Here is a 26,007-nt window from a genome sequence, read left to right on the forward strand (position 1 = left end):
ACCCTGAGCGCCTGCCAACCGGCGGCCAGGCATCCCCCTCCCCTAGGCCACCTCCCCGGCCCGGAGATGGGCAGACGCGTGGATGGCGAGGCTCCCCGCGCCGCCGGATCGCAGGAGCCCGGCGCCGGGGCGCTGCGCTGAGGCTCCCGCTCGGCGCGGCCCGGGAAGCCTGCAGGTGTCCTTGGGCGCCCGGTCGCCGCCGCCCGGCAGACTCCTTCGCCAGTGCCCAGCGCCGCGCGCCCCGGAGCGGCCCCGCCCCCCTGGCTCGGCGCCGCGCAGGACGCCCCGTCTGAGCCCCCCCGCCCGGGCGCGGCCCCCGCAGCGCTGCGCCCAGCCCAGTCCCGTTCGCTGCCGCCGCCGAGCCGCGGACGCAGGACCAGAGGCTCGCTCCTGCGGATGCGCTTGTTTTCCTGCCGCCGCCGCCGCCTCGCCCTGCGCAGCCCCCGCCCGGCCGGCCGGCGGGCCGCAGCGCTCCGCTCCGCTCCGCCCCGCCCGCCCTCCGCTGGATTTATGAATGGGGGGAAGAGGCCACATGCCGCCGCCGCCGCTTCGTGGTGACCGCCCGCAGCCCGGGTTCGCGGAGCTCCCGCTGCGGTGAGAGCGTCGCCCCGGCCCCGGCCCCGGCTGCCGCCAGGAAGACTTGTTGCTGCTGCGCTGCGGCCGCCGCGGGGAAGCGGGCAGCTCCCGGAGCTCGGTGCGGTCGGGGAGCCGGAGGGGGGTCCGGGAGAGAGTGAGCGCGCGCGTCCCGGCCGCTCGCAGTGCGCTCGTCCTGTGCGCTTCCTCGTCTTTTCTTGGGGGTGCGGGGTGTGTGTGTCCCGACCCCGAGCGTCTGTGTGTCCTGTGCCCGCGTGGGGAGCGTGTGTGCGCTTGCCCCTGCCTCCGCAGACCCCTCACTTGCGTCCTCGGGCCCACCTCTCCCGCGCCCGCCTCCCGCCCCGGCGCTGCCTGCCCAAACCTCAACCACCTGTGCACCTCCTCCCGCTCGCGCCCGGGGGGCAGGCCGGCAGGGGCAGGGCCGCGCCGCAGAGGGGGCCCGCCGCCGCCGCCGCCTCCTGCCTCCGCCTGCTCGCCTCTCCCCCCGCCCCCGTCTGACGCTGACTCCTCGGGAAGGGTGTTTGGAGGGCAGCGGCCGCCCCAAGCCGGAGCCCCGCAGCGCTGCTTATGATCAGCTCGGTGTGTGTCTCCTCCTACCGCGGGCGCAAGTCGGGGAACAAGCCTCCGTCCAAAACATGTCTGAAGGAAGAGATGGCCAAGGGCGAGGCGTCGGAGAAGATCATCATCAACGTGGGCGGCACGCGACATGAGACCTACCGCAGCACCCTGCGCACCCTCCCGGGCACCCGCCTCGCCTGGCTGGCCGATCCCGACGGCGGGGGCCGGCCGGAATCCGATGGCGGCGGCGCGGGCAGCAGCGGCAGCAGTGGCGGCGGCGGGGGCTGCGAGTTCTTCTTCGACCGGCACCCGGGCGTCTTCGCCTACGTGCTCAACTACTACCGCACGGGCAAGCTGCACTGCCCGGCCGACGTGTGCGGGCCGCTCTTCGAGGAGGAGCTCACTTTCTGGGGCATTGACGAGACCGACGTGGAGCCCTGCTGCTGGATGACCTACCGCCAGCACCGCGACGCCGAGGAGGCGCTGGACATCTTCGAGAGCCCGGACGGAGGCGGCGGCGCTGGGCCCAGCGACGAGGTCGGCGAAGATGAGCGGGAGCTGGCCCTGCAGCGCCTGGGCCCCCACGAGGGCGGCCCGGGCCAGGGTGCCGGGCCCGGGAGCTGCCGCAGCTGGCAGCCCCGCATGTGGGCGCTCTTCGAGGATCCCTACTCATCTCGTGCGGCCAGGGTGAGTGGCAGAATGCAGGGGCTGTGAAGGGGCCCAGGAGGTGGTGGGTAGGGACAGGGCCCAGAGAGGGACCCTGGAGAGGCTGTGGCTTACCTTACCCTTGGCTGCTTTGCTCTCTCCCAACTCACCTCTGGGGAGGTACACACTCCCACCCTCTTCAGCATGCCTCGTGGGAGCTTGCACACACTTCACACACTACTTGGATCTAATCCCAGCAGTCTCCCTGCAGCACCGCCCCCCCCCCCAGAGTGGGGTGCTCTTAGCTCTCTTCCACCCCCTTTTCTGGTCTCTGGTCTGGACTGTTGTCTCATGCCCCCCATGCCTCAACAGAGCCTCTGTGTGGGAGATCTGGGATTAGACCCTCTGCAGGGGTCAAGGAGGGTTTAGGAGATGAGTACCAGGGTGTGTTAGGCACCTTCTCTGGCCAGCGGGCATCCAGCTAGATGCTTCCCTGGGTAGTAAGAATGATTCCTTGGTTCTAGGCCACAGGCTTCCAGCATCTTCGGTTCAGGACAGGCAGTGGTGGGACCAAAGCTCAGGCCTCTGGGCCAGGTTTTGGTGAGGCCTTCTCTTGTGAGAAGATAAATCAAGATGCATGCCCATGCCAGGCCCCACCCCCCGGGGGGTACACAAACCTGACCAGGATCACATGTGGCATGTCCTGGCTTCAACAGAAAGAGGACCAATAGGCAGGGCCTGGTGTTCTGGGCCCTTTGAGCCCCCACAGCTAGAGGGGAGCCAAAGGCTGCAGGGGGTGGTGGTGGTGGTGGTGGTACCAGACTCGTCACTGCTGTTTTTCCTTGGCTGCAACACGCATTTCCCAGAACCCCCTGGGGCACATTCCTGCGTGAATTGTGTGTGAGAACAGGTTGATTTAAGCAAGACCTAAGCCTTTCCCACCTAACTCACTGCCACTGAGTTGATTCTGACTCAGAGGGACCCCGTGAGACAGAGGAGTATGGCCCTTGTGGGTTTCTGAGGCTGTACAGCTTTCTGAGCCTCATCTTTCCCGTCGTGTCCATTGGGTCTGAACGGCTGACTTGATGGTTAGCACTCCGATGCATATTCCCCTGAAGCCACGCCACCAGGCTCCTCAGAAATCAATTTAGGTCCCCTTCATCCCTTCCTATCTAAGGGCTGGTGGGAGAGATACTCAAACTCTCCCCATTATAATGGGGCAGCTGTTAAAAAATGTTTTTAACCCTAAAGCTTGGCTTTAGCAATAAGGATGACAGCAAACAGTTGCTGTATAGTGGATTCCTTCTCCCGGCTTTAGCTTCAGCACAAGAAAGCCCTGGGGGCCCAACGCTGGCCTCCCGGGACATCCTGAGGCATAGCTGGGTCTGTCTGGCCAAAAGGAAAGCCACATGATTTGTTGGATCTGGACTGCTTCCTGCCCTGGACACAGGTTGTCACCTTTGTTCTCCCAAGTTGTCAAGCTAATGAGTCTCAGAGCCCTGCCACCACCCCCAGCTTCACCTGTACTGGGCCTCTACCCAGTCATGAAAGGAAACATTCCACTTCCCAACCCAGGGGAGGTCAGACAGTGGGGGGCAGGAGGGCTGCCAGGAGGGCCCAGGCTGGCATACTCGCCAGAGAAGGGAGGTGTCGGGCTGTGGCCTCCCCGGAGTCTCCAGGAGGGAAGGGACCTTACTGAGCACTGAGGAAGAAGCCTGCAGCAGCTGCCCTCACCTTTCCCTTACAAGCCTGACCCCAGGGCAGCTCCGGAGGGGCGAGCGTGGCAATGGCATGGCGTGCTGTGGCCTGGCCGGAGTGCCGGGTGAGTGCTGTCCATGGGCGTCCCACACAGTAAACGCAGCCTGCTAGTGGCACCTCTGGTCTGGCTGCCCCAGAGGGACAAGCACAGATATCCCCCTCTATGAAAACGAGGAGGAGGGGAGCGAGAGAGGCATTCAGCTTGATGGAGCTGGGCAAAGGGGACAGCCAGAGAAGCAGCGCCGAGATGAGGTGATTAGGGGAGCCAGACCCGACCGCTGAGCCTTCTGGGATCTCTGGAGGCTTTTCACCTGCTCGGATGTGTCCCTCTGGAGTTCCAGGGGAGAGTACCACCAGTGAGTGTGTTTCTCATTAGCTCACAGCAGGGTAACCCAACCAAGGGGGCTCTGTGAATAGGCTCAGGGCCTGGGCTGTCCCGTTGTTACCCTTGCAGGAGCCCAAGGTGGTAAGCGCATTTTTCAATCCAGAGTGGCTTCATGTGACAGAGTAGAATTGCTCCCTGGGGTTTTCTTAGCCGTGGTCTCCACTGGAGCAAACCACCAGGTCTTCCTAGTGTGGATGCGAACTGCCAAGCTTCCCATTGGCAGCCGAGCGCTGAACCCTAGCACCATCAGGGCTCCCTGGCACAGCAGCAGAACGCTGCCTTTTTGTCATGAAATCACACCAGCCAGGGCATTCCGGTTGAGATCTGAAGTCTGGGGCAAGGCAGGATGAATTCTCCCCGTTTCTGCCACGAGGGAACAGAGCCTCGGCAGTGAAGGGTCTGGCCAGAGACACTGAACCAGCCAGCAAGTCTCCCTCCCTTTCCCGTCGTCCAGCTCTTCCCTCTAGTGTGACTAGCTACATGGACCGACCTGCGAGCAAGGATGTGCCCACTGCTAGGAATACGGGGAGGGCAGCCCTGCAGCTGCTCACAGGGACACACAATGAGGGTTACAAGAATGTCTTAACTGCCGCTGACTGAGCACCTTGTGTAGGTACCTCCCCTTGTGCCAAACCAAACCCACTGCCATGAGTTGACTCTGACCTATAGTGATGCTGTATTAGGTTTCCAAGACTGTTGATCTTCATGGGCACAGGTGAGCCTCCTCTTTCTTCCTCAGAGCGCTTGGTTGCTTTGAACCGACCGACTTTGTGCTTTGCAGCCCCAAATACTTCATGGTGCCAAGAGGTAGATATGATCACCCTTCAGCTGGAGAGGAAGAGATACTGTTCCCATGGAAGGGATTGGGAAGCAGGATGTTCAGGGGTAAACAGCTTCCCAGAGATCGCCTGGCTACAGAGGGCCTCCAAACTGGGCCTCCTTGCCTCCCAACCCCTGGCCCTCTGGTGACAACCTAGTCTTCCCGCTGGCCTGGCTTGGGAGTTGTTCTGGAACTTCTCTTCCTCCTACGGGTGACAGCAGGAGACGTAGGGGTCAGATGGGGTATCCAAAAGGAACTTGCTCTGGTTGCCCTCTATACCTAAGGGACAGTCCTGTTCAAGGGGTCCTGGGCTTAAGCCCTCCCCCTGCCACTTCCTCTGTCCACGTCAGTACCACTGCGCCTCTCCCCCTACTACACCACCCCCTCCTTCCCCTAGGTGTTCCAGCAGCCTTCCCTCCCCCAGCCACTGCCTCTCTGGAAGGGACCTGCAGCCCTGAGCTCCCAAGCTGGGTCGGGGAGGGCTGGGGTGCTGGCCGAGGGCGACCAAGGGCAGAGGAGCACGCCCCGCCCGTCTTGAGGCATCTTCTCACACAGCGGTCTGGTCATTTGAGTAGCGCGTTATGACAGGAGCAAAGCAGACACAAACGGAAAGTGAGCTGAGCTGATTATGGGAGCCTGTTGCCTAGCTACCGGCCTGGCCTGTGGAGCCATTCCCGGTAAGTCAGGTTCCCGGCCTGGGGTGCTCCCCACTGCTCCTTTCACTGTGGTTGGCCCATGGGCAGCAGCTGCTGTGGCCTGACCACAGTGGGGACAGGCGGCTCTTGTGTCCACCTGTCCACCACCCAGGCAGAGGGCAGCCTCACTAACAACAGCCGGGATGCTTCAGGGCTCAAAGGGGGTTCACAGAGGCTTGGACCGTCTCCACACCTACAGAATTGTCCTTTTCTGAGGACCTGATGGATGGGGACCCTTCCTCACACTCAGTCTCCAGAGAGACCTCGGGCTGATTGAGCTTTAACTTGGTGCCCCTATTACAACGTTTAACAACAATAAAAACCAAACCCACCACCATCAAGTCCACTGAAACTCACAAGACTCTGTAGGACGAAGAACTGCCCTCTTTGGGCAGTTTGACATCTTGCAGGATCAGACAGCCTCATCTTTCTCCCCCGGTGGGTTCGAACTGCTGACTCTGTGCTTAGCAGTCCGGCGTTACAGACCGCGCTCTCCCACAAGCCTTCCTGCTCTGAAGTGGCCCATGGCTTCCCAAGGGCTCCAGGCATGCAGCTCGGGCTGGGCTTCGCATCTACTCCCCCGAGACCCGCTGCCATGGAGTGGATTCAAACCATAGCCACCCCACAGGACAGAGTAGAGCTACCCCTGCGGGTGTCCGAGATGGTAGCTCTTCCTTCTCAGGAATAGAAAGCCTTACCGTTCTGTGGCGTGGTTAGTGGTTTTGAACAGCTGACCTTGTGGTTAGCAGTCCAACGCATAATTCATCATGGGGCCCCGGCGGCTTAGTGGGTGATGCGTCTGGCTGCTAGCAGGTAGGTCGGTAGTTTGAAACCACCAGCTGCGCCACAGGAGAAAGATGAGGCTTTCTACTGCCGTAAACAGTTAGAGTCTCAGAGACCCACAGGGGCAGTTCTACCCTGACCTGTGGACGACTGCGAGTCGGATTTGACTCGATGGCAGGAAGAAGCGCCCCTAGTGTGTGAGATGCTCCTTTGGTCCGAGTGAGCCCGGGATGATTACCCTCCATTTCCAGAAAAGGTAGCACCCAGAGAGGAGCTTGCTCAGTGGCAAACAGCTTCAAAGCTAGGTCCCGTGATGCCACGCCAGTGGCTCAGCCGCCTCTTGTACCCGCTGCTTAGAGGGAGCCTCTGGCTTCTGGGGCTCTGAGGGCACCCCTCAGCACGAGGCTGAAGGAGGGGTGAGGGTGTTCCTGTTCCTTTTCCCCCTCCCCTCAGCCCTTCCGATGTATCTTCCTCTGAAGACAAGCTCGGGTCTCCTTCCCCCAAAGAATGACCCAGATCTTAAGTTCTCTCTCTCATGTTTAGCCTCCTAGGCTGCGACTTTCTTAGGCAAAAGGACAAAGGCTGGGTTGAGGGGGGGCCTAGGTCCCCCTGGTGCAAGCAGAGGAGGGAAGTCAAGGCTTTCCAGGGGTGTAGCTCTGTGCTGCCTCCTTCTGGCACCCTTAGGAGCCTCCCCCCCACCCCATCTTCTCTGGACCTGGCATGGCCTGGGGGGGCAGGCAGCCAGCTGTGGTCATATCTGGCTTCTGAGTGAGTGCCATCTGGGCTAGTGAGCTAGGAACCTGAGCCCAGGAGGCTAGGTGCCACCATCTACCCACCCCCCCACCCCCCAGGAGGCTAGGAGGCCCCAGACAACCTCTCTGCCTCCTTCCCTTCTGAGGGGCAGAAAGGGACCAGGTCCAGGGCCACAGGCTTCTTGGCAGACCGTGCCCTGAGGCAACCTCCTGGTTTCCTCCTGGGGGTGTTTCGTGTTTTCCTCTCTCAGTCGGGAACAGACCAGCATTTTCCTCTGCACATCTTGTCCTTGGGTGCTGAGGTGTTTTCTCCTCGTCATTGTTTGGGGTGGGGTGTGGCGCGAGGGGAGAATAAAATAAACTTGAGCTATTTTGGTAATGGAGGGAAGAGCAGAGCCAAGCAGATGGGCCTAGGGACTGGGGAGCCCATGGGCCCCTCGCTTCCGCCCGTGGCCAGCAGGGATTCTGGGCCACAAGGCACTCAAGCCATCATTCCATGACACCACCAGTCTGCCGTGACCCCTGGCCCCGCTCAGTGCTGGCATTTTCTTCAGGCCGGGGGTGGGGGGGTGGGGGGCATTGTCAGCCCTGGTGGAGGGCCCCATCAGGCCCACCCCAGAAAGCAGGGGAGATCTGAAGGCCAAGGTGCTTGGCTGCTGTGGAGCCACCCCAAACATTTGCAATTCATAGTGTTTTCAACAGCTGTAAGCCCCAGGCCTTTCTCCCTGGCCTGCCTTCCCTGGAAAGCTCACGTACACCCTGGACATCCTAGCCACATGCGAGCCCCCCTACGTCGTGGCCAGGCTTCAAACCTGTACGCCCCACTGCAGAGGGCAGAATCCTACCTGTGAACTGCTGCTGTCCCTGGAAGCCCAATCCCTAGGCCCCTCTTGCCCTAGTCCTTCCCTACGGCATGCTTCCTGGGAGCTGGGTGGATTCACTGAGTGCTCCTGTGCCAGGCTCCAGGCTGGGTCTGAAGTACAGAGCGCGCCCAGGTCACAGCAGAGGTGCAGAAGGGGAATGAGGTGACCCAGGATGGTCAAGGTAACCTGAGATGGAGCGTGAGAGGAGGCGCAGGAATTGTAAAACTCAGTAACGAAGCTTAGTCAGAGCTCAGAGGAGGGAGCAGTCAGCCCCGTCTCTCTGTGGGATTGGGTTTGGGGCCATGTCAGGAATAATGGTGATGTCGTGGTTAAGTGCTCAGATACGAACTAGAAGGTCGGCAGTTCGAACCCATCACCAGCCACACTGCGGGAGTGAGATGTGCCAGACTGCTTCTGTCAAGATGTGCAGCCTTGGCAGCCCCAGGGGCAGTTTTATTCCATCCCGGTGGATCTGTGGGGTAGGTGTGGGACTGCCGACCACAAGGTTGATGGTTCAAACCCGTCCCCCGTAGCCACACCTAGGGAAGAAACCTGAGACTCACTGATCCCCTAAAGATGTACGGTCTCAGAAACCCCCTATATGGTGACTGAGTTGGAACTGATTAGGTGGCTATGAGTTTGGGCTTCTTGATAGGGAACCTTCAACAAGGGTATAGAAGTTGGGACTGGCAGGAGGGTAACTACATAATTCTGGGGAGGAGCCAGGTGACAAAGACGTGTGCAAATTCACACATCACCTTTCAGCCTTGGTTGCGCTGAGCCATGTCTGCAAGAGCCCTGAATGGCGCAGTTGTCGCACGCTGCCCTGCTAACCACAAGGTCAGCGGTTTGAAACCACCAACCGCTCTGTGGGAGAAAGATGAGGCTTTCTACTTCTGTCGAGAGTGACAGCCTCGGAGACCTGCAGGGGCAGTTCTCTGTCCTGTAGGGTGACCGTGAGTTGGCATCAACTCGATGGCAGCGAGTTTGGTTTTGGAAGACATGTCAGGTTGGGGACAAAGGGCACTTCTAAGTCAGAACCAGCCCAAGCAGAGAGGGGATCACGTGGGAACCTGGCTAGGCTATAACCAGGAACTGCAGCCGAAGAGATTTTGGTGGGTTCTTGGCCAGTGACTTTGACTGGACTTAATTTCTTCTGGGGCTGAGCCTCCATTCCGGGCAGCCCAGTTTTAGGAGGTCCTAGTGGAACCGTCAAGGCCCAGGCTGTGCTCCTCCCCACTCCCACTCTCGTTCCACCATTGCCTGGGCACTAGGATCTTGCTTCCCTGGAAAGCTCCTCTCCCCACGGATCTTCCTCTGCAAGTGTCTTTGGCTGTGCTTGCGGTTTTTCCTTTCTCCTACACGCTGTCCTTAATATAGGCTGGGCTTTTGTGCCCGAGTCTCCTTCCTTATGTGTATCTGTCCATCTGTCTGCCCAGCACTTCTTCTTGTGGCCCTCCCACCCCCAAGCTGACGCCGCTCATTGAAAAGCCAGTTCCCCGTGACTGGTGTCTGTCACCTCTTCGCTTGGCCCGTCCCGAGCCAGATTCAGGAAGCTCTGTGCAGAGTTTTACAAGCGCTATTTCATTCAGTCCTCAGAAGGATCCTGCAAACACACCCGCCATGGTCTGGCCTCGGCCCTTTGCACTGCTGTTCCCCCTGCTTGTCACAGCTCCCAGCTCCTCACACCCCTCACTCCCTTTAGGGCTCAGATGCTGCCTTGTGACCACCCTCTTTGAAACCATGCCCCCCACCTCCACAGTCCTCATCCCCCTTTCCTCTTCATGTCCCACCTCCAGGTGCTTAAATTGTCCAACATACAGTGGGGGCGGGGGGCTGTTTAAAAAAGTTTGCAGAAAAAAACAGAATCAAAGGTACTGGGGTTTTTCCATGAAGTTTTTGAAGCCTCTTTATATTATGTCTTTTACTTACTTGTTGGTTAACGGTCTCCCCCAGCCCCCGCTCCCACACACAAGTGAACACAAGGGTCCAGGGGTGTTTGTCTGATTGCAGGTGCTCCCCAGCACCCAGGCCAGGGCTGGGCACATACTGGCTATTCGGTTTTCCATTGACAAACAAGGTCCCAGAGGTGTTGCACTTCACAGACAGCCGAGCTGGATTTGAACAGCCCAGGTGGGGTTGGGGGAGGAGGCCAGTCACAGGGCTGGCCCAGCAGCTGAAACATCTGGGCCTTTGGGGATGGATGGGTCAGCTACTCTTCCCAAAGGGCTCTCAAACAACAATAGCAGCAATTGTAAGCCGGTCCTCCTTTGTAGCCCAAAAAAGAGCCAGGACCCAGCAGGTGACAGCTCCTCCTCAGGAGGCTGAGCGGTGGAGGGGGGGCCTGGTCCAGGCCAGTGAGCCCTGCTGTGTCCTCCAGCAGGCAGGAGAGGGGCCTGCTCCCGGCAGAGCCCACTCACACTAGCTGTTTTCTGCTTGGGTGGCGCTGGTTTCTGGCCGAATGCATGACGCCTGGTCGTCTTCTGTGGAAAACTGACAACTTGGGCCCCAGAGTTCACACGAGAGCCGGGGCCAGCCACCTCTCTCTCAACCCCGGTCTCTGCATCTGTAAGACAGCAGAAAGGGAGCTGAGCCAGATGACCTTCCGACATAGCATCCGTGTTTCAGCTCAACAAACTAGATCCAGCTTGCCTTCAAAGCGGCCCTGGAACTGCACTGGGCTCTGGCACCACCTCAGCTGTCCTGTCAGCCCTGCTTACCTGTTGCTGTGTGTGGTGGGGGTGGCATATGCCCGTCTATGTTAGAGAAGAATTGTGCTTGCTCAGAGGGCTGCCAGGGCGGTGATCGTTTGAAAGGAGATTGCCAGGCCTCTGTTCCGAGCCACGTCTGAGTGCATCTGAACCACCAGCCTTTCAGTTAGCGGCCGGGCACGGAGCCCTCGGTACCACGCAGGGACTCCGTCGTGTCAATAGCAACTGCGGTGCGGGTGCTCTTTACGCCGACAGTCACACCGCAGGGTGGGTGACCGCACTGCCCCAGTTTCAGAGAGGACCCAGCAGGGCGTCCATCACCTTGCTGAGGGGCAGGGCCGGAACAAGGAACTTGCCAGTGTCGACAACGGCCGAGTCTTCTCATTTGCGTTCTTTAGCCATCCTTTCCCCTCCTCTCGGTCCCTGAGGCCCAATCTGGGGGTACCAGGGAAGGAGGGTCAGATGCCCACTGTCAGGCCTGTAGGATGGCCTTGGAGTTGGGGGGGAGGGCAGGGTGTGAGTTGAGGGTCAAGCTCAGCAGATTTGACCTCTAGGCAGAGGTGTTGTCACTGCCTCCTCCCAGATCCCCTCCGCCCAGGGAGGCCCCAGGTCAGTGGGGCTGTGAGAAGGAAGCGGGAGGTGGGAGAAGGTCCAGGGAGCCCTGATTGCCAGCCAGCTCAACCACTCACCAAGGAAGTCCGCTTAGGGGGGCACCTTGGGGCTAAGGGAAGAATCAGGGCCTGACGCAGAGCCTGCCAGAGGCCAGGCGCATGGCTCCAGCTCCTCAGAGTTAGGCTTCCTGAGGTCCCCCATCACCCACAGATCAGCCTGGAGAGGGCTCAGGGGAGACTGAGTCCCACCCAGTTCTCGTCTAAGGAAAAGATTCTCCCTGTTCCTTTGACCAGATGGACTAGGGGGCAAGAGCTCCAAGCTGTCGAAAGACCCAGATGCAGTTTGATCCTGACCAAGTCATCTGCCTCCTTGTGCCTCTATTTCCCCCTGAGAAATGGGCACACAGGGCGGCTACCCTTGACCTCCCTCCGTCTTCTGAAAGAGCAGGGGGTGGGGAAGGGAACCAGTGTGTTTGTCTGAGACAAAGGCGAGTGGAGGCGGCAGGAGTCCAGGAGGGGTGGTGTGCACCCCTGTATGTATCAGAAGGATTCCTTTGACTGCTGGGGACTGAGCCCTTGTGGGTGGCAGCCAAGCAAGGCAGTGGCCGTCTCCTTGGCCCTTCCCAGTGGCTGGGCAGGCCCCTCCCACTCCCGTGCCCTGTGCACAGCCCCCTTGGCAGCGCTTCCTGAACTTGTTTTTCCAAATCACTAATTAACTTCAAGCCCAGGCTCCCAGGTGGGCCAGGTCTCTTGGCTAACTTTCCTGTGGAGAGAAAAGCTCTCTCTTCCTGGCAGAGCTAGGCTATGCTGTCCCCACCCCTGCCCCCAACTCCCAGGGCTGCCTCTACTTTGGGAGTGGACAGAGCAAGTGGGCAAAGCCAAGCCTGGCTCCCCGGTGCCGCCACCACGCAAGTACCCACATCGACTTCTCTCTGCCCCCAACTCCCAGGGCTGCTTCTACTTTGGTAGTGGGCAGAGCAGGTGAGCAAAGCCAAGCCTGGCTCCCCAGTGCCGCCACCACGCAAGTACCCACACCGACTTCTCTCTGGGTGGCCAGGGAGAGCCATTCATCCAGGGTCTCATGGGACTATGTTGTTCGGTCAGTCTGCTTCTCAAAGGAGGGGAAAGGCGGCTAGAAAAGGAATCTGACATTGGCTTTTCGGGGTAGGAGAAGCATCAGGCAAAGCCAGCAGGTGGGAAGGAATTCCGTCCTTAGCCCTCTTTCCTACCCCAGCCTTCGCAGCTTCTTCTTGTCAACTAATCCATGCTATAGTATGAATCAGATCAGCCATACAGCACGGAACAGGATCCAGTCTAGCCAGTGGTACACATCCCTAAGAGTGAAGCAGCAGGCAACAGGGAGCTTGCTGGCCAGGAGCACTGCCAGTAATTCAGAAAAGGCTTTACTGGGCCTGCAGATTGACTCTGCCTCGTGGCCTAGTGGGTTATGCGTGGGCTGCTTACCTCAAAGCCAGTGGTTCCAAACCACCAGCCACTCCCTGTAGGAGAGAGATGAGGCTTTCTACTCCTGTAAAGGTACTCTCAGAAACCCAGTGGGGAAGTGCTAGTCAGCCCGAAAGAGCCACTGAGTCAGAATTGACTCAAGGGCAGCGGGTTTGGCTTTTTTTGGTGGGGGGGTGGGGTGGGTGTTGCTCAGTTGCTAATTGATAGGTTGGAAGTTCAAGTCCACCCAAAAGCACTTTGGAAGAAAGGCCTGAAAGCCCATTCTCCATCAACCAGTCACTGTAAACGCTGTAGAGCACAGGGGTTGTCGTGAGTTGGCGATCAACGCATACAACGATGGGAGAGGGGACGGCAGCATGGCTTGAGACAACAAGGCTCAGCCTCTGGAGTTAGAGAGTTCTGAGTTCACATGTGGCCTCCACCCCTCTAGGCTGTGGGACCTTTGGCAAGTAGCCAAGTTGTTCCCTCCAGCCTCCTGCCACTGTGCATACCCCCTGAAGCAGTGGCCGTCTCTGATCGTCAGCTTCTGTGTAGAATGAGCAGATGAGACCTGGTTCCCAGGAGAAGCCCACAGCCAATTAGACACGGTGGGGCAGACGGGGGAGCCCACTTGGTATGGAGCCTTGGACTCCTCTAACCTGCCTGAGGATGCCTAGTCCTCTTCTTAGGAAGGACACCCACTCCACCCACCAAGCAAGACAGGCTGCAGACCAGCGCCTGGCAACTGGTGTCCTGACAGTGGTGGATGGCGTGGCGTGAACAGCCGATGAAGGCTGCATAATTGGTGTTATTACACACGCATCTCATCTCCATTCATAACGATTGGACACTTCAACCCCGCGGCTCGTCCAGCAACTGCCGCTCTCCTCATTCCAGCCGGGATCCCTGCAGCTGCCAGCAGCTGCCGCTGAAGAAACTGCTGGGCGCAGTCTGTTTCTCCCTGGAGCTCCGTGCCCCAGCATGCGGGAGGGAGCTAGCATCTCTGGGCAGACCACCCTGTTTCCTGCCAGCATGTGTGTTACTTTCCTCCAGAATACTGCCCCACCATCTGGGGCAGTCATCAGGGACATCCTGGGGCAGGAAGCAAGTGCCAGGGCTGGGGCATGTGGCCTGAGGGGTGGGTCATGGTGGCTGGAGCTGTAGGTGCTAGCCATGACTGTCAGAAAGGCCTCACCATTTCCCCCAGCCCCCTCCTCTGTGCATATTCCCAAAAGCAGGGGACTTCAAACCTTAGAATACAGCAGAATTATCTAAAAGGCTCGTTAAAGCAGATCACTGGACCCTACACCCAGAGTATCTTATTCTGTAGGTTTGGGTGAGCCCCAGGAGTTTGCCTTTCTAGCCAGTTGGAGTCTCTGGGTGGTACAGTTAATGAGCTGTCTTTTTCTAGTGCTGCTTCAGCAGAAATCCCACAAGTGGATTCTTTTAATAAATAGAAATGTAGTCTCACGGTGCAGAAGGCTACAAGTCTGAATTCCAAGTGCTAGCTCTAGGCGGAAGACTACCTATGGGCTCTGGAGAAAGGTCCTATCACCTTTCAACATCTGGGGGCCACTCTGCCTTGGCAATCTCCATATTCCTTGGCATCCCTCTTCCCTGGGTCTCTTAGGTTCTCAGTGCAGGGGCCCTGGATCCAGAGGATGTGCACTGCTCCCAGCTCTTCTGTCTCGGTGGGAATCAGGTCCCTCTGGTCTCAGCTCTCTTGTGTGTCTATGATACCTCGAACAAGGTTGGCTTAAGATACAGTCTAGTCCGGTAGATTGTATCCTGCCTTTTTAACACAACTGCTTCCTCATGCTTGGTTTGAATCAGAGAAGTTAAGATAATTATACTAGAATGCAGCGTGAGGGATGTTTACATCCTGCTAGTCAAGCCAACACAATTTTTTTGGGGGGGGGAGGGCACAATTCCCTATAAAGGTTAGAGACAAGAGTCTGCCCAGAGATACGTCAGGAGAAAGGCCTGTGAGTTTTAAAAAGAGAACCCCAAAAACAAATCAGTCCTTGAAAGTTTTCTAGAAACCGGACCCACGCAGAGTCAAAGGGGATTTGAAGGCAACTATTTTGAACCAGTTTCCAGACACCGCTGCTGCTCCTAAGCCAGGGAAGGCTCCCTTGGGAGCCACTGCCTTACACTCCTGCTGTGGCCTGGGCACCCACAGCCTCAGCGGAGAGCTGTCAGCAATGCAGATGGCCAGGCCCTGCGGTAGACCTGATGCAGAGGAACGTGCTGGTGGGAGTCCCAGGCGGTTTGGGTTCCTGTTCCAGTTTGAAGGGCCTCAGACCACAGATGGGTTAGAGGTGGACGGAGGAGTGAGTAGATTGCAGGGCAGGGCTGGGCAGCTCTACTTCCCTGGCCCAGGGCTGCCAGCCAAGAGCACAGCCGCCATCCCCCTCTTCTGTGCACTGGAATGGTGGTAACAACGGGGAAGCACCACCTTATGCAGCCAAGCAGTGGAATCCAGACCCCCTGGGGATTCCGCTCCAGAGGGCTGCCCAGGGTGTGCTCTGTTGGAAGGAGATCACCAGGCCTCTAATCGGAGGCATGTCTGGCTGTGTCTGAACTATCAACCTTTAAGTTAGCGGCCCACCACGTAACCAGGGACTCAGTCATGTCAGTAAGAACTTGTATCTCCTGAGCCAAGCTCCTGCCGTGCAGGTGACCTGACAGTCACACCACAGGGTGGGGACCAGAGCCGCCCCCTTTTTACACAGCATGCCCAGGAAGGGCTGGGGAGCGGAGTGGGCAGTTGGGCCCCTGGCCGAGCCTTCTAGCCCGGGTTCTTCACTCTCCTTTGCCCCTCATGTCCTAATCGCCACTTGAAGTGTCTACACAACTGTCTGGTGACCCAGGCCCCTTCCTCCCCCCAAACCGGGGAAGGAGGGGGCGCCCTGGGCCCAGGCCTGCCTGACAGCTACTGCCTCCCCCACCCTACAGGTGGTGGCCTTCGCCTCGCTCTTCTTCATTCTGGTCTCCATCACCACCTTCTGCTTAGAGACCCACGAGGCCTTCAACATCGACCGCAACGTGACGGAGATCCACCGCGTGGGGAACGTCACCAGCGTGCGCTTGCGGCGGGAGGTGGAGACGGAGCCCATCCTGACGTACATCGAGGGCGTGTGCGTGCTGTGGTTCACGCTGGAGTTCCTGGTGCGCATCGCGTGCTGCCCCGACACGCTGGACTTCATCAAGAACCTGCTCAACATCATCGACTTCGTGGCCATCCTGCCCTTCTACCTGGAGGTGGGGCTGAGCGGGCTGTCGTCCAAGGCTGCGCGCGACGTGCTGGGCTTCCTGCGCGTGGTGCGCTTCGTGCGCATCCTGCGCATCTTCAAGCTGACGCGCCACTTCGTGGGGCTGCGCGTGCTGGGCCACACGCTGCGCGCCAGCACCAACGAGTTCCTGCTGCTCATCATCTTCCTGGCGCTGGGCGTGCTCATCTTCGCCACCATGATCTACTACGCCGAGCGCATCGGCGCCAGGCCCTCCGACCCCCGGGGCAACGACCACACCGACTTCAAGAACATCCCCATCGGCTTCTGGTGGGCCGTGGTCACCATGACGACGCTGGGCTACGGGGACATGTACCCCAAGACGTGGTCGGGCATGCTGGTGGGCGCGCTGTGTGCACTGGCTGGCGTGCTCACCATCGCCATGCCGGTACCCGTCATCGTCAACAACTTCGGCATGTACTACTCCCTGGCCATGGCCAAGCAGAAGCTGCCCAAGAAACGGAAGAAGCATGTGCCGCGGCCGCCCCAGCTCGAGTCGCCCATCTACTGCAAGTCCGAGGAGACGTCGCCCCGGGACAGCACCTACAGCGACACCAGCCCCCCTGCCCGGGAGGAGGGGATGCTGGAGAGGAAACGGGCAGGTGAGATTCTCTCTGGGGGCTGAGGAAAACCCCCTAGCTAGATGAGCCCTTGGAATCTGGGATTGGGTTTTGTTGCCTAAGGCCTGCATGTCTGAAGGCAGAGGGAGAAAGACGAGTCTTTCTACTCCCGTAAAGGTGGACAGCTGTGGAAACCCACAGGGGCAGTTCTACCCTGCCCCATGGGGTCACTGTGAGTCAGGATTGACTTGATGGCAGTGAGTTTTCTGAAGGCCAAGTATTGAGACTGAATTTCTGTCTCTTCTGATTCTCTGATAGTGTCCTGAACATCAAGACAGTACCAACAACCACCACCTCACTGTCATGGAGGCAATTCTGACTGACAGAGAGACCCTATAAGACAGGGTAGAACTGCCCCTGTGCATTTCTGAGGCTATACATCTTAGAAGAGAGCCCAAAGCCTCATCTTTCTCCTGGGGAGTAGCTGGTGGTTTCAAACTGCTGACCTGGTGGTTAACAGCCCAGTATGCAATCTACTACAGCACCAGGGCTCCTTCCTGAACCTCAGGCCCTTGGAATGAGCATCCCACCCAATGTAGACCATGCACAGGATTGTAGATGAGGAGCTCTGGTTTCGAATCCCGTCTTGAGATGGTCCCAGTCACTCCTGTTCTCTGGGCAGCTTCCTCACCTATGAAGTGGAGATGGTATCAGTGCCCTACCCCCCGGACATGAATGAGTCCTGACTGAGTGACAGATGGAAGCACGCACAAATGTCAGGCACTGTCGTTATTTGCAGGAGAACAGGGCAGCTGTTCGCCCAAGGTGCATCAACACATGAATCACTTCTTCCCCAGCGCTGGAGTCTAGTGTCTCTTGGCCTAATAAATGTGATAACGTAACAGCAGTGGGAGGCTGCCTTCTGTTCGCACAAACGAGACTGGAGGCCTGGGTGGCGGGTTGACATGGCACGGGAGGGGGCTGCGGAGGGAGTAGCCCAGAGGGTGTTGGCGTGGAGGGGTAGAGGAGAAGCTGGTGCCTGCACCTTGGGAATAGAGGGCTAGGGGCTGCTCTTGTCCTTGGAGGATGGGAAAACTCATTCCAACAAAGCCTTCGCCAGAGTCAGGAGACAGGAGAGGAAATCAGGTTGCCATGGTAGGGTGGAGTTAGGCCAGAGAGAAGAAAGGTGCCCAGTGACTTAGGGATGGAAGGGGCTCTGGGGAGCGGCTGGGGGCTCCTGGTGTGGGAGCCCTTGCATATGGGCCATCTGGGAGCTTGGCCCTAGCAATGAAGTGGGACTAGTTCTCCAGAGGACGTGCCTGACTCAGGACCCTCCCCGGTGGCCTGTTGCTATGTGCCCACCATGCATGCTGATGCCCACTCAGTCCAGCACTCACTAATCAGCTGACACCATCAAAGACCTTGATAGAGAAGCACCAGGCTCCCCTCTGCTAGAGATACTCACTCACTATCCCTGACTATTCCTTAGCCCAGTGCACTGAGGGAGCCCAGGAGCCCAGGTGGCACAGTGGGTTAAACAATAGGCTGCCACCTGAATGGTCAGCAGTTCAAATGCACCAGCTGTTCTCTATGAGAAAAATGAGGCAGTCTGCCTCCATAAATACTTACATCCTCAGAGATCCAGTTCTGCTCAGTCCTATAGGGTCCTTCGGAGAAAACACTGGCCCCACGGCAGTGGCCAGGTAGTGGAACCCACAGCCCAGGGCATCTCGGCTGTGCTCTGAGAGAATCTTCATGTCAGAACCCAGGTCTTGCACGCGGTCAACGTCTGCCTCATGGTGGCCCTGCCAGCCCAGCCCTTAGCCTGGCTGTAATGGGCCAAAGCTCCAGACAATGGAGCAGTCCTTGCCCTTAAGATCCAAGGACCCAGCTTCACCGGAGCTACTGCCTAACAGATGGGGCACTGATGCTCAGAGCCCACACAGAAATCAGAGCCTTCACCACCTCCACCACCACCATCACCGTCATCCCTATCCCCATCCCCACCACCATCACTACCACCACCATCACCACCTCCACCACCACCATCACCGCTACCACCATCACCACACGCACACACACACACACACACACACACACACATATACACACGAGCGAGCATTCTCTACAGAAATGCAGACTTGCCACACGTCAGTCCGAGCCAGACTTGAAACCAAACTCCAAACTCACTGCCACTGAGTTGATGCCGGCTCATAGCGACCCTAAAGGACAGAGTAGAACTGCCTCTGTGGGCTTCCGAGATGATAACTCTTTACAGGAGTGGAAAGCCTACTTTTCCTCCCACGGATCCAAGTGATTTCAAACTGCTGACTTTGCAGCCTGCCTTGAGCTTGGCTGGGGCAGCCCTCCGCACGGGGTTGGTGGGGGGCTCTCTGCTGGAGGATATCTGGGGAGGTCCCATGCTCCCACAGAAGACCTTCAGCCAAGGCTGGGAAAGGAGCATGTGTTGACCTTCAGGTGAGGATAAGCAAGTGGGCAGCCAGCCCCTTACTCCCTCTGTCTGCTCCCCCAGACTCCAAGCAGAATGGGGATGCAAATGCTGTGCTGTCCGATGAGGAGGGGGCTGGCCTCACGCAGCCCCTGGCCTCCGCTCCCACTCCGGAGGAGCGCCAGGCCGTGCGCCGAGCGGGCACCCGAGACAGAAACAAGAAGGCCACAGCCTGCTTCCTGCTCAGCGCCGGGGACTACGCCTGTGCTGATGGCAGTGTCCGGAAAGGTACGGCCCCTCAGGCTGGGCAGGTGGGGAGCCCCCATCTGTGGGCTGAGTCTCCCCAACAGAGCTTGAGCTCCCCGCCCCCGCTGAGGCCATGGCCACCATCCCCTCTGCCTTGGACACGCCCCCGCTTTTAAAGCAGTGCCCTGGTTACCCAGGTTCTGCATTAGTAAGGTCTTCAGCACCCCAAAGTGCACACAAGCCCACCCACCCTAGGTGGCCAGTCGGAAGAGCTCTGAAAGGCAGTTCTAGATGGTGGTGGACATCAGTGCCCTCTGAGTGTACTGCCATTCCCAGGCCTGGCTCATCAGGGTGCCCCACCGGGCCACTCCACCCCCCACCCCACCCCCAGGCCTCCCATAAGCACAGCTCGAACTCCCTAGCAAATAGGCCCAGGAACAGGCTGGCAAGCAGAGGATCCTTGGGCCCTACCTCCTCCCGTCCTGCACGGAGGCTCTGGAGCTAAGACAGGCTCGTCCAGCTCTGCAGGTCCCTGCAGCAGCACTGGCCTCGAGCCAGAGCCAGAGCCAGATGGAGGTCCTGTCTGTAGCAGCGTAGGATCTGAGGCTTTAGGAAGGGCAGCTGGATTTCCACCACCAGCCCCATGCCAAGGACAGGGGCAGGGGCAGGGGCAGAGGCAGAGCAGATGTTAGGCAGTGGAGCGGAGCATCCTGGCCGGCAAAGGTGAGGCAGAAATCATGGAAGCTGGCTGAGGGCTGGAGGGGGTGGGGCTCTAGGGGTCTCCAGACCAGGGGCTCATTCTGTCAGTTCACATTCAGCTTCCTGTCCTCCTTGTGACTCCAAACATCTTGCAGAGTCCCTGGATAAACCTCAACTCCCCCTCAAAACATCCCTGGTTCCTCTGCCCTCTTCTCAGCCAGGCCCCTGACTGCAGCTGGTTTGGGGTGCCTGAACCCCAGAGCTAGCCTGGAAGGAGGGAGGAGGGGCAGTGGCTGGTGCAGGAATAGGCTGGGCACCTCCTCTCCCTCCACTCAGACTGTCCCCTCACCTACCCCGCCTGTGTAGCACTGTGTAGTCCCCCCTCCCCCACCTGCCTGGGCTCTTTCCATCCATGGCCCACTCTTCCCATGGGATTCTAGGCCGGCCTGACACCAGCCAGGGCTGAGTGGCATGTCTCCCGCTTGGCTGGGCATTTCGAGTGGCAGAAGCAAAAGCAGTGGTCCGGCAGCTGGGAGGAGATGGCCCAGAGGCTCTGTCTGCTAAGGGGCTGCAGGTGGCATGTGGGCAGACCTGGAACCTAGCCTGTGTCCCTCTCACTGCCCCTGTGTCCCTCTCACTGCCCCTGGCCTCTGTCCACCCCATCCCTGGGCTCCAATATGTCTTTCCCTGCCTACTCCAGCCCCCAGCCTCTGGCTTCCCCTGTGTGCTTCTAATGGGTGTCCAGCTGGAACGTGGGAAGCAGGGCAGCCCACCACACAGGCTCCTGAACAAAATGCCTGAGGGCCCTGTGCCCTGCCATCCATGTGCTGTGAGGCTCGGGGCAGGTAGAGGCCTGGAAGAGGCAGAGAGCTACAGTCATGGAAGGATGGTGCGTTTTTGAGACTGGTGTCACCTGGGGAAAAGAGGTGGCATGTGTGCAGTGCATGGCCCCAGGGGGAGGGGGCACCTTTGGCCCCCACCAGCCCTCTGGGGCTATGGGGCCCGGCTGCTCTGATTTCAAGATGCCTCCACACAGCTTGGCAACAAGCACGCAGCTCAGCCAATCAAAGTGACCTCAGAGAGGGAACAGGTGGGTTGCTGGGAAACGGGCCCTGCTCAGCAAGTGTGGCAATTAGCGGTGCCAAACTCCCAGTGTGCGCCAGCACCTTTCCCCGAGCACCGCGCTGCACTGTGCCCTAGTCAGACTGAGTCAGGACCCAGAGCCGCAGGGCCTCCCCAACCGCCAACACCGGCCTCCTTAGCTGGAGGCTGCCCACATGTTCGAGGGCGAACCCTGGGCAGGTCCTGTCTGGGCCATCCAGACAGATGCCCAGTGAGGGCTGTGGGGTCTCTGTACAGCCGGGCTCTGGAGGAGGGGGAGGCAAACTCACTTAGGGCCAGTAGAGGGGTCTGGGGGGGGGCCCTAGAGTCTGTCCTTCAGAGCCTTCTGGGGAGAGCCAGCCCCCTCCACCCCAGCCCGGTGCCTGCCCATAGGGTCCCTGAGGCACGGATCCTCTGGAGCGGTGTCACCTAGAATCGCATCCCTGACCCGTGTGCCTTTTCTTCACTAAGGCTGCGGCGAAAAGTCCCGGAGCCTAAACAACATAGCCGGTGCAGCTGGAACCAGTCTGGGGCTGTCTCCGCTGACGTCTCGATTCAGCTCGCCCTACCCTCCGAGAAAGCTCCCGCTCTCCCACCCCTTCCACCCCCTCACTAGCCCACCGCCAGGACACCCTGCCCCTTAGCCGCAGCCTCCCTCTCTGCATGGCTCCCACTTGGGCACGGGCACTCCCATACCCTCCCTGCGCTGCCTCCCAGCTCCCAGACCTCCCCGGGCTCAGTACTGCCCACAGACTGAGGGTGAGGAGTGGGATGGGGAAGAGGAATGTGCCCCGGAGCCTCTTTTAAACACAGCCAGCCCCCCAAATGGCCAGCTCTGCACTCCAGAGCAATTGGGGATTGCATCCGGGGCATCTACCCCACTCGCCCCTTCCTGAGCCAGAGGTGCCAGATCACCCAGAATCAGGCTTTCTGAGCCCCTCTCAGGGACCCCCACCGTGGGCCAAGCCCACTTACAGGCCAGACCGCTGGGCTGGGGAGCCGAGCCTATCTTTCCCTATTTTTAATCTTAGAGAATGCATTTCCATTTCACCTGGCTTTGAACCAGCAGCCAAAATGAGCTGCAATGGAAGGTCTCTGTCTGTCTGTCTGTCCACCCCCCCACCAGCGGGGACCAAGGCTGCCATGTAGGGCACTATCGAGGGGCCTGCATGTGTGCCCCCAGGAGCAGGGGAGCCCTGGTGCTTTCCAGCTCCAGCCAGGAGCGCAGGCAGGGCCTCCAGGGGCAGCCCCCCACGGCTGGCTCACATCTGGGATGGGACCGCCGAGTGCAGAGATGCTCTGTCCTCCGGGGACCCTGCTCAGACCCAGCACGTGTGACCCTGTGTCCCTGTCTGCGAGCTGCGGCATCGCTCCCCGCGCTGCGTCCTTTGCTTCCGCAGACGGTTTTCTTCCCTCTCCGCCCCCCACAAACTCCCAGCCCTGCCTCTGAGTCACCTGCCGCTCCCACCAGCCTCTGTGCGCTGCATCCCTGCCAGGACCGGAGACTCATCTAATTTCTATAATTAAGCGTATTCATTTACCTAACGAGCCCGGGAGCCCAGGTTTGTGAGTCACCGAGAGGGCAGGAGTACACCTTGGGCAGGGGCAGCTGAGGAAACGTGTGCACACGGTGCCACCCTGGCCCCGCCTGCTCCTGCACGTGACCCCAGGCAGCACGGGATGCTGTGGCCAGGCCTGGCTGTTGCTCCCATCCCCCAGCGGTGGCCCCCAGCAAGCCTCTCTCTGGGGCCTCCCCCACCCAAGGAACTCCTCAGCTGAGACACTTCCTGCTTCACCTGATGGGAATTAGACCTGACAGGAGAGCCGTGAGCCCGGCCATTTTCAGAGTCAGGTTCTGCGACGGTGTGGGGGCAATGACTAAGGCAGGGCCCCGTCTGCTCTTTGTAAAGGGGTGGTGAGGCCTCGCGAGGAGACGCAGGAGGCTGGGAGTCGGAGGGCCATCCGAAAAGGGGCAGGGAGCAGGGAAGGCAGAGGGGTGGCTGGGACCTGCCTGCCCCCCTTCCAGAGGGGACCCATCTCCCTAAGGCACTGGGGCTCCAGGCTGGCACCACCCTCCCCCGAAAGAGGCCTGTGGTGTTGAAGGTGGGTCCTGGCACGCCCTAGCTCTGCTCTAGTCTGTGCGGCCTACCTCCCACTTGCTCTCAGGGGCATCTGGGTGACGGCAGGCTTATCAGACTTGGACAGGTCCCCTTCCAGGATAGGAAAGCTTCTGGAGCAGGCTGGAGAAGCTGGGGCTCGCTCCCCTCACGGCTGAGAACCCTGGTGAGGACAGGCCCAGTCCTGCCCCCGCAAGGGCCCCCGGCTCCCAGATTGGACAGGACACGATGGGTTAAGCGTCCAGTGGAGCGTGGACACCGCACCTATTTTCTCTTCTCCTCGCCATTCTGGTGCAGGGGACTGAGGCAACTATTTCTGCGGCAGCCTCTCGCTGTCAGGAGCCCAGGTTTCCACAGCACCCACCGCCTCCTCCCCGCCCCTCCCCTCCCACGGGGATGGGCATGCTCGCTGCACCCCTATGGTGGGCACAGATGTCCCTGGGCTTGTGATGCAGCAGTGCCAGGCTGGTGCCCCGGTGCCTCAGGGGAGAGACAGGCCCCCGCCAAGGAAGAGAATGGGCTGGCCTACCTCTCAGAACCTCTGGGCCTTCCCAGCGACCTGGCGCAGGCCAGTGTGGGGCTGCCCTAGGGAAAAACAGCCCCACTGTATGCCCACCAACCTCTCTCTGCAGAGGAGGCTGCCTGCAGAGCTTCAGGCTCTCCCAGGCCCGGGGCCACCCTCCCTCCCACAGACTGAGAGTGCAGCTTGCATTCCTGGACCTCTGCTGACCACTGTAGTCCCCAGATCTTTGCAGGGGACTGGGCCTAGGGGGGACCTCCCAGGTCACTGACTGCCAGGCTGAGGTGGAGGTGCAGATAAGGGCTCACCAAGGGGTTGGACATCTCAATCAAATGCTCAGTACCTTCCTGGGCAGAGGGACAGGGGGGGTGGTGGGAAATAGCCCCAGCAGGCATTCTTTATCTTATCTGTTTCCAGACCACCCCAGCTGAGGCCACTGCTGTGGCCACAGGCGGGACCAGAGGGCATAGGGCCTGTGTTCCTGGATGGATCCCTGAGCCGAGGGGAGTGCAGGGACACACACCAAGAACTCTCTCCCCAACTCTCAGAGGCTCCTGAGGATGGGAAGCTCCTGGAGAAGGCATCCTCATGTCATTGTTTCCCCAGAGCAGGCTCATCCACTCCCCGGCTCCCCCACACACACTTCCCCACTTTGCCTGGGCTCTCCTGCAACCTCACACCTCACCCTCTGCCTGTCCGAGATGCCCCGGCCACTCAGCCTGGCCACCGGTGTGCCTTAGGACCCAGCTGCTGGCAGGGAGGCCCAGAGACCCTGCCCACGCTGATGAGTTGGGCATCAGCGTGTGTACGGGCGGTTCTAAAGTGACCTAGAAAGTTTGGAGCTAGGAGTACTGGGCAGGATGGAAGCTCGCTCTCTGCTTGCACCCAGAAAGAGAAGCCAGCAGCCTTGAGCGTCTGTGCCGTTCTCCAAGACTTACTCGGAGGGCCAGAGAACACGTCGGCCAAGGGCCAGTCTAGGAGGGAGTCCAGTGAGGCAGAAGCAGCCATTACAAGACAAGGAAAGCAGTGGGAACTCTTGGGCACGGCTGGGCGGTCCAGGATGGATGTTGTGAGGTGTGGACGCTGATGCGAACTTCACCTTTACAGGGGCCTGGCCTGGGGCCCTGGGACCGCACAGCCTCTTAGTAGCTGCAGGGCTGTGGCAAGGTGACCTGGAGTGAGCAGAGCCTGCACTCTCAACCCAGCTCTGCATGGTGGCAGCAGCCCCCTCCCTGTGCTTCCTTAGGGAAACCAAGTGGAGGGAAGATCAGACCAGACCCCCAAGACCCGGGCCGAGGATGGGCTGCAGAAAGGCTCCCCGAGGGGCTGGGCTGCTGAACGGCAGGCTCCTTTCCGGCATTCTCTGTGGAGATGGGCACAGCCGCCCTCCCTAACTTCCCCTTCAGCATTCCCGGGAGGCTGTGGGCTGTACGTTCCTTCAGATTGAGGAACAGGGCCAGGCCAGGCCTGTCCAGGCAGTGGGTTTAGGAGTCTTTGGGAGCAGCCCCGGGGGCAGGGGGCAGCCTGGGGTTGTGATGGAAGATGAGGAGGTCAGGTGGGAACCTGTCATTGCCTCCAGGCCAGGCTGCTGAGCGTTAACCCCTCTGGACTGTGAAGATCTAGCGCTAGTGTTCCTCGGCCATCGCTGGAGCAGGCATGGAGATGTAACGCTGTAACATCAGCTATGTATCAACCTGGCCCAGAGCTGGGTGGGCAGACCGGTGCTGGAAGGGCCTGCCCTACTCCCTGACCCGTCCCTGCTCTTCCTGGCCTCTTAGTTCTGGGTCCCCCATGCCTCCCAGCTCTGCTCTCGGCCTGCTCCTTCGCCTGCAGCCTGTGGGTCAGCCGCCGCTGCCTCCTAACATCTCACTCTTTGTCTCCCCCTTTCTTTCGCTGATCTCCTTGCCCCGCCCCAGAAGGCAATGTTGAGCCGAAAGCGTGCGTCCCAGTGTCTCATACCTGTGCTCTTTAAACACAGAGACCTGCCAAGACGCCCTCTCGTCCAACTATGCCCAGGCTGAAGTTCCCACCCTCTCTTAAAGTGGCACCAGCGCGAGAGAGACAGGCAGACAGACAGAAAGCCCAAGGCTATAGGGAGACTCTGGAAACCAGGCAAGAATCTGCCGCTGGGAAAGACGCAGATATCCTTGTTTGCACAGGACTGATGGGAACCCTCCCATGCAACCCTCAGGACCCGGAGCCATCTGGGCCTGAAGTTCTGTTCTACTGTACATTGAAGAGAGATATATGCACATATAGTATCTATATTCATACATACTCTACTCTTGTGTGTAGTGCACGTGCTATTGGTGGTCTGTCCTCTTTGCTAGGCTGTGTCTCCCCAAGTCCGTCCTCCACCCCCACCCCCACCCCTTCCTTCTTCACAGATTTCTTGCTGAAAACG

At 59.5% G+C, this 26,007-nt stretch overlaps 1 protein-coding gene across 3 annotated transcripts; it reads left to right on the forward strand.

The window, feature by feature from the left end:
- Positions 1-1,161: 1,161 nt before the first annotated feature.
- Positions 1,162-25,643, forward strand: KCNC4 (potassium voltage-gated channel subfamily C member 4). 3 transcript variants are annotated; one of them, XM_075540297.1, is made up of 4 exons: positions 1,162-1,839; positions 15,577-16,513; positions 19,005-19,208; positions 25,582-25,643. In XM_075540297.1, the coding sequence occupies exons 1-4, from the start codon at positions 1,162-1,164 to the stop codon at positions 25,641-25,643; spliced, it is 1,881 nt and encodes a 626-aa protein (XP_075396412.1). The 3 variants fall into 3 exon arrangements, with proteins under 3 accessions (XP_075396412.1, XP_075396413.1, XP_075396411.1); XM_075540298.1 differs by lacking the exon at positions 25,582-25,643 and adding an exon at positions 25,520-25,575; XM_075540296.1 differs by lacking the exon at positions 25,582-25,643 and adding an exon at positions 21,438-21,610.
- Positions 25,644-26,007: the final 364 nt, after the last annotated feature.

This window comes from Tenrec ecaudatus, chromosome 1 (genome assembly GCF_050624435.1).
Source record: "Tenrec ecaudatus isolate mTenEca1 chromosome 1, mTenEca1.hap1, whole genome shotgun sequence".
Lineage (NCBI taxonomy): Eukaryota > Metazoa > Chordata > Mammalia > Afrosoricida > Tenrecidae > Tenrec > Tenrec ecaudatus.

Excerpts from the sequence above, each read along its gene's own strand:
- KCNC4 (XM_075540296.1), top strand. The coding sequence starts at position 1,162 with ATGATCAGCTCGGTGTGTGTCTCCTCCTACCGCGGGCGCAAGTCGGGG. Across the intron at positions 1,840-15,576 it reads ACTCATCTCGTGCGGCCAGG|GTGGTGGCCTTCGCCTCGCT; the intron begins GTGAGTGGCAGA and ends CCCACCCTACAG. Across the intron at positions 19,209-21,437 it reads TGATGGCAGTGTCCGGAAAG|GCTGCGGCGAAAAGTCCCGG; the intron begins GTACGGCCCCTC and ends TTCTTCACTAAG.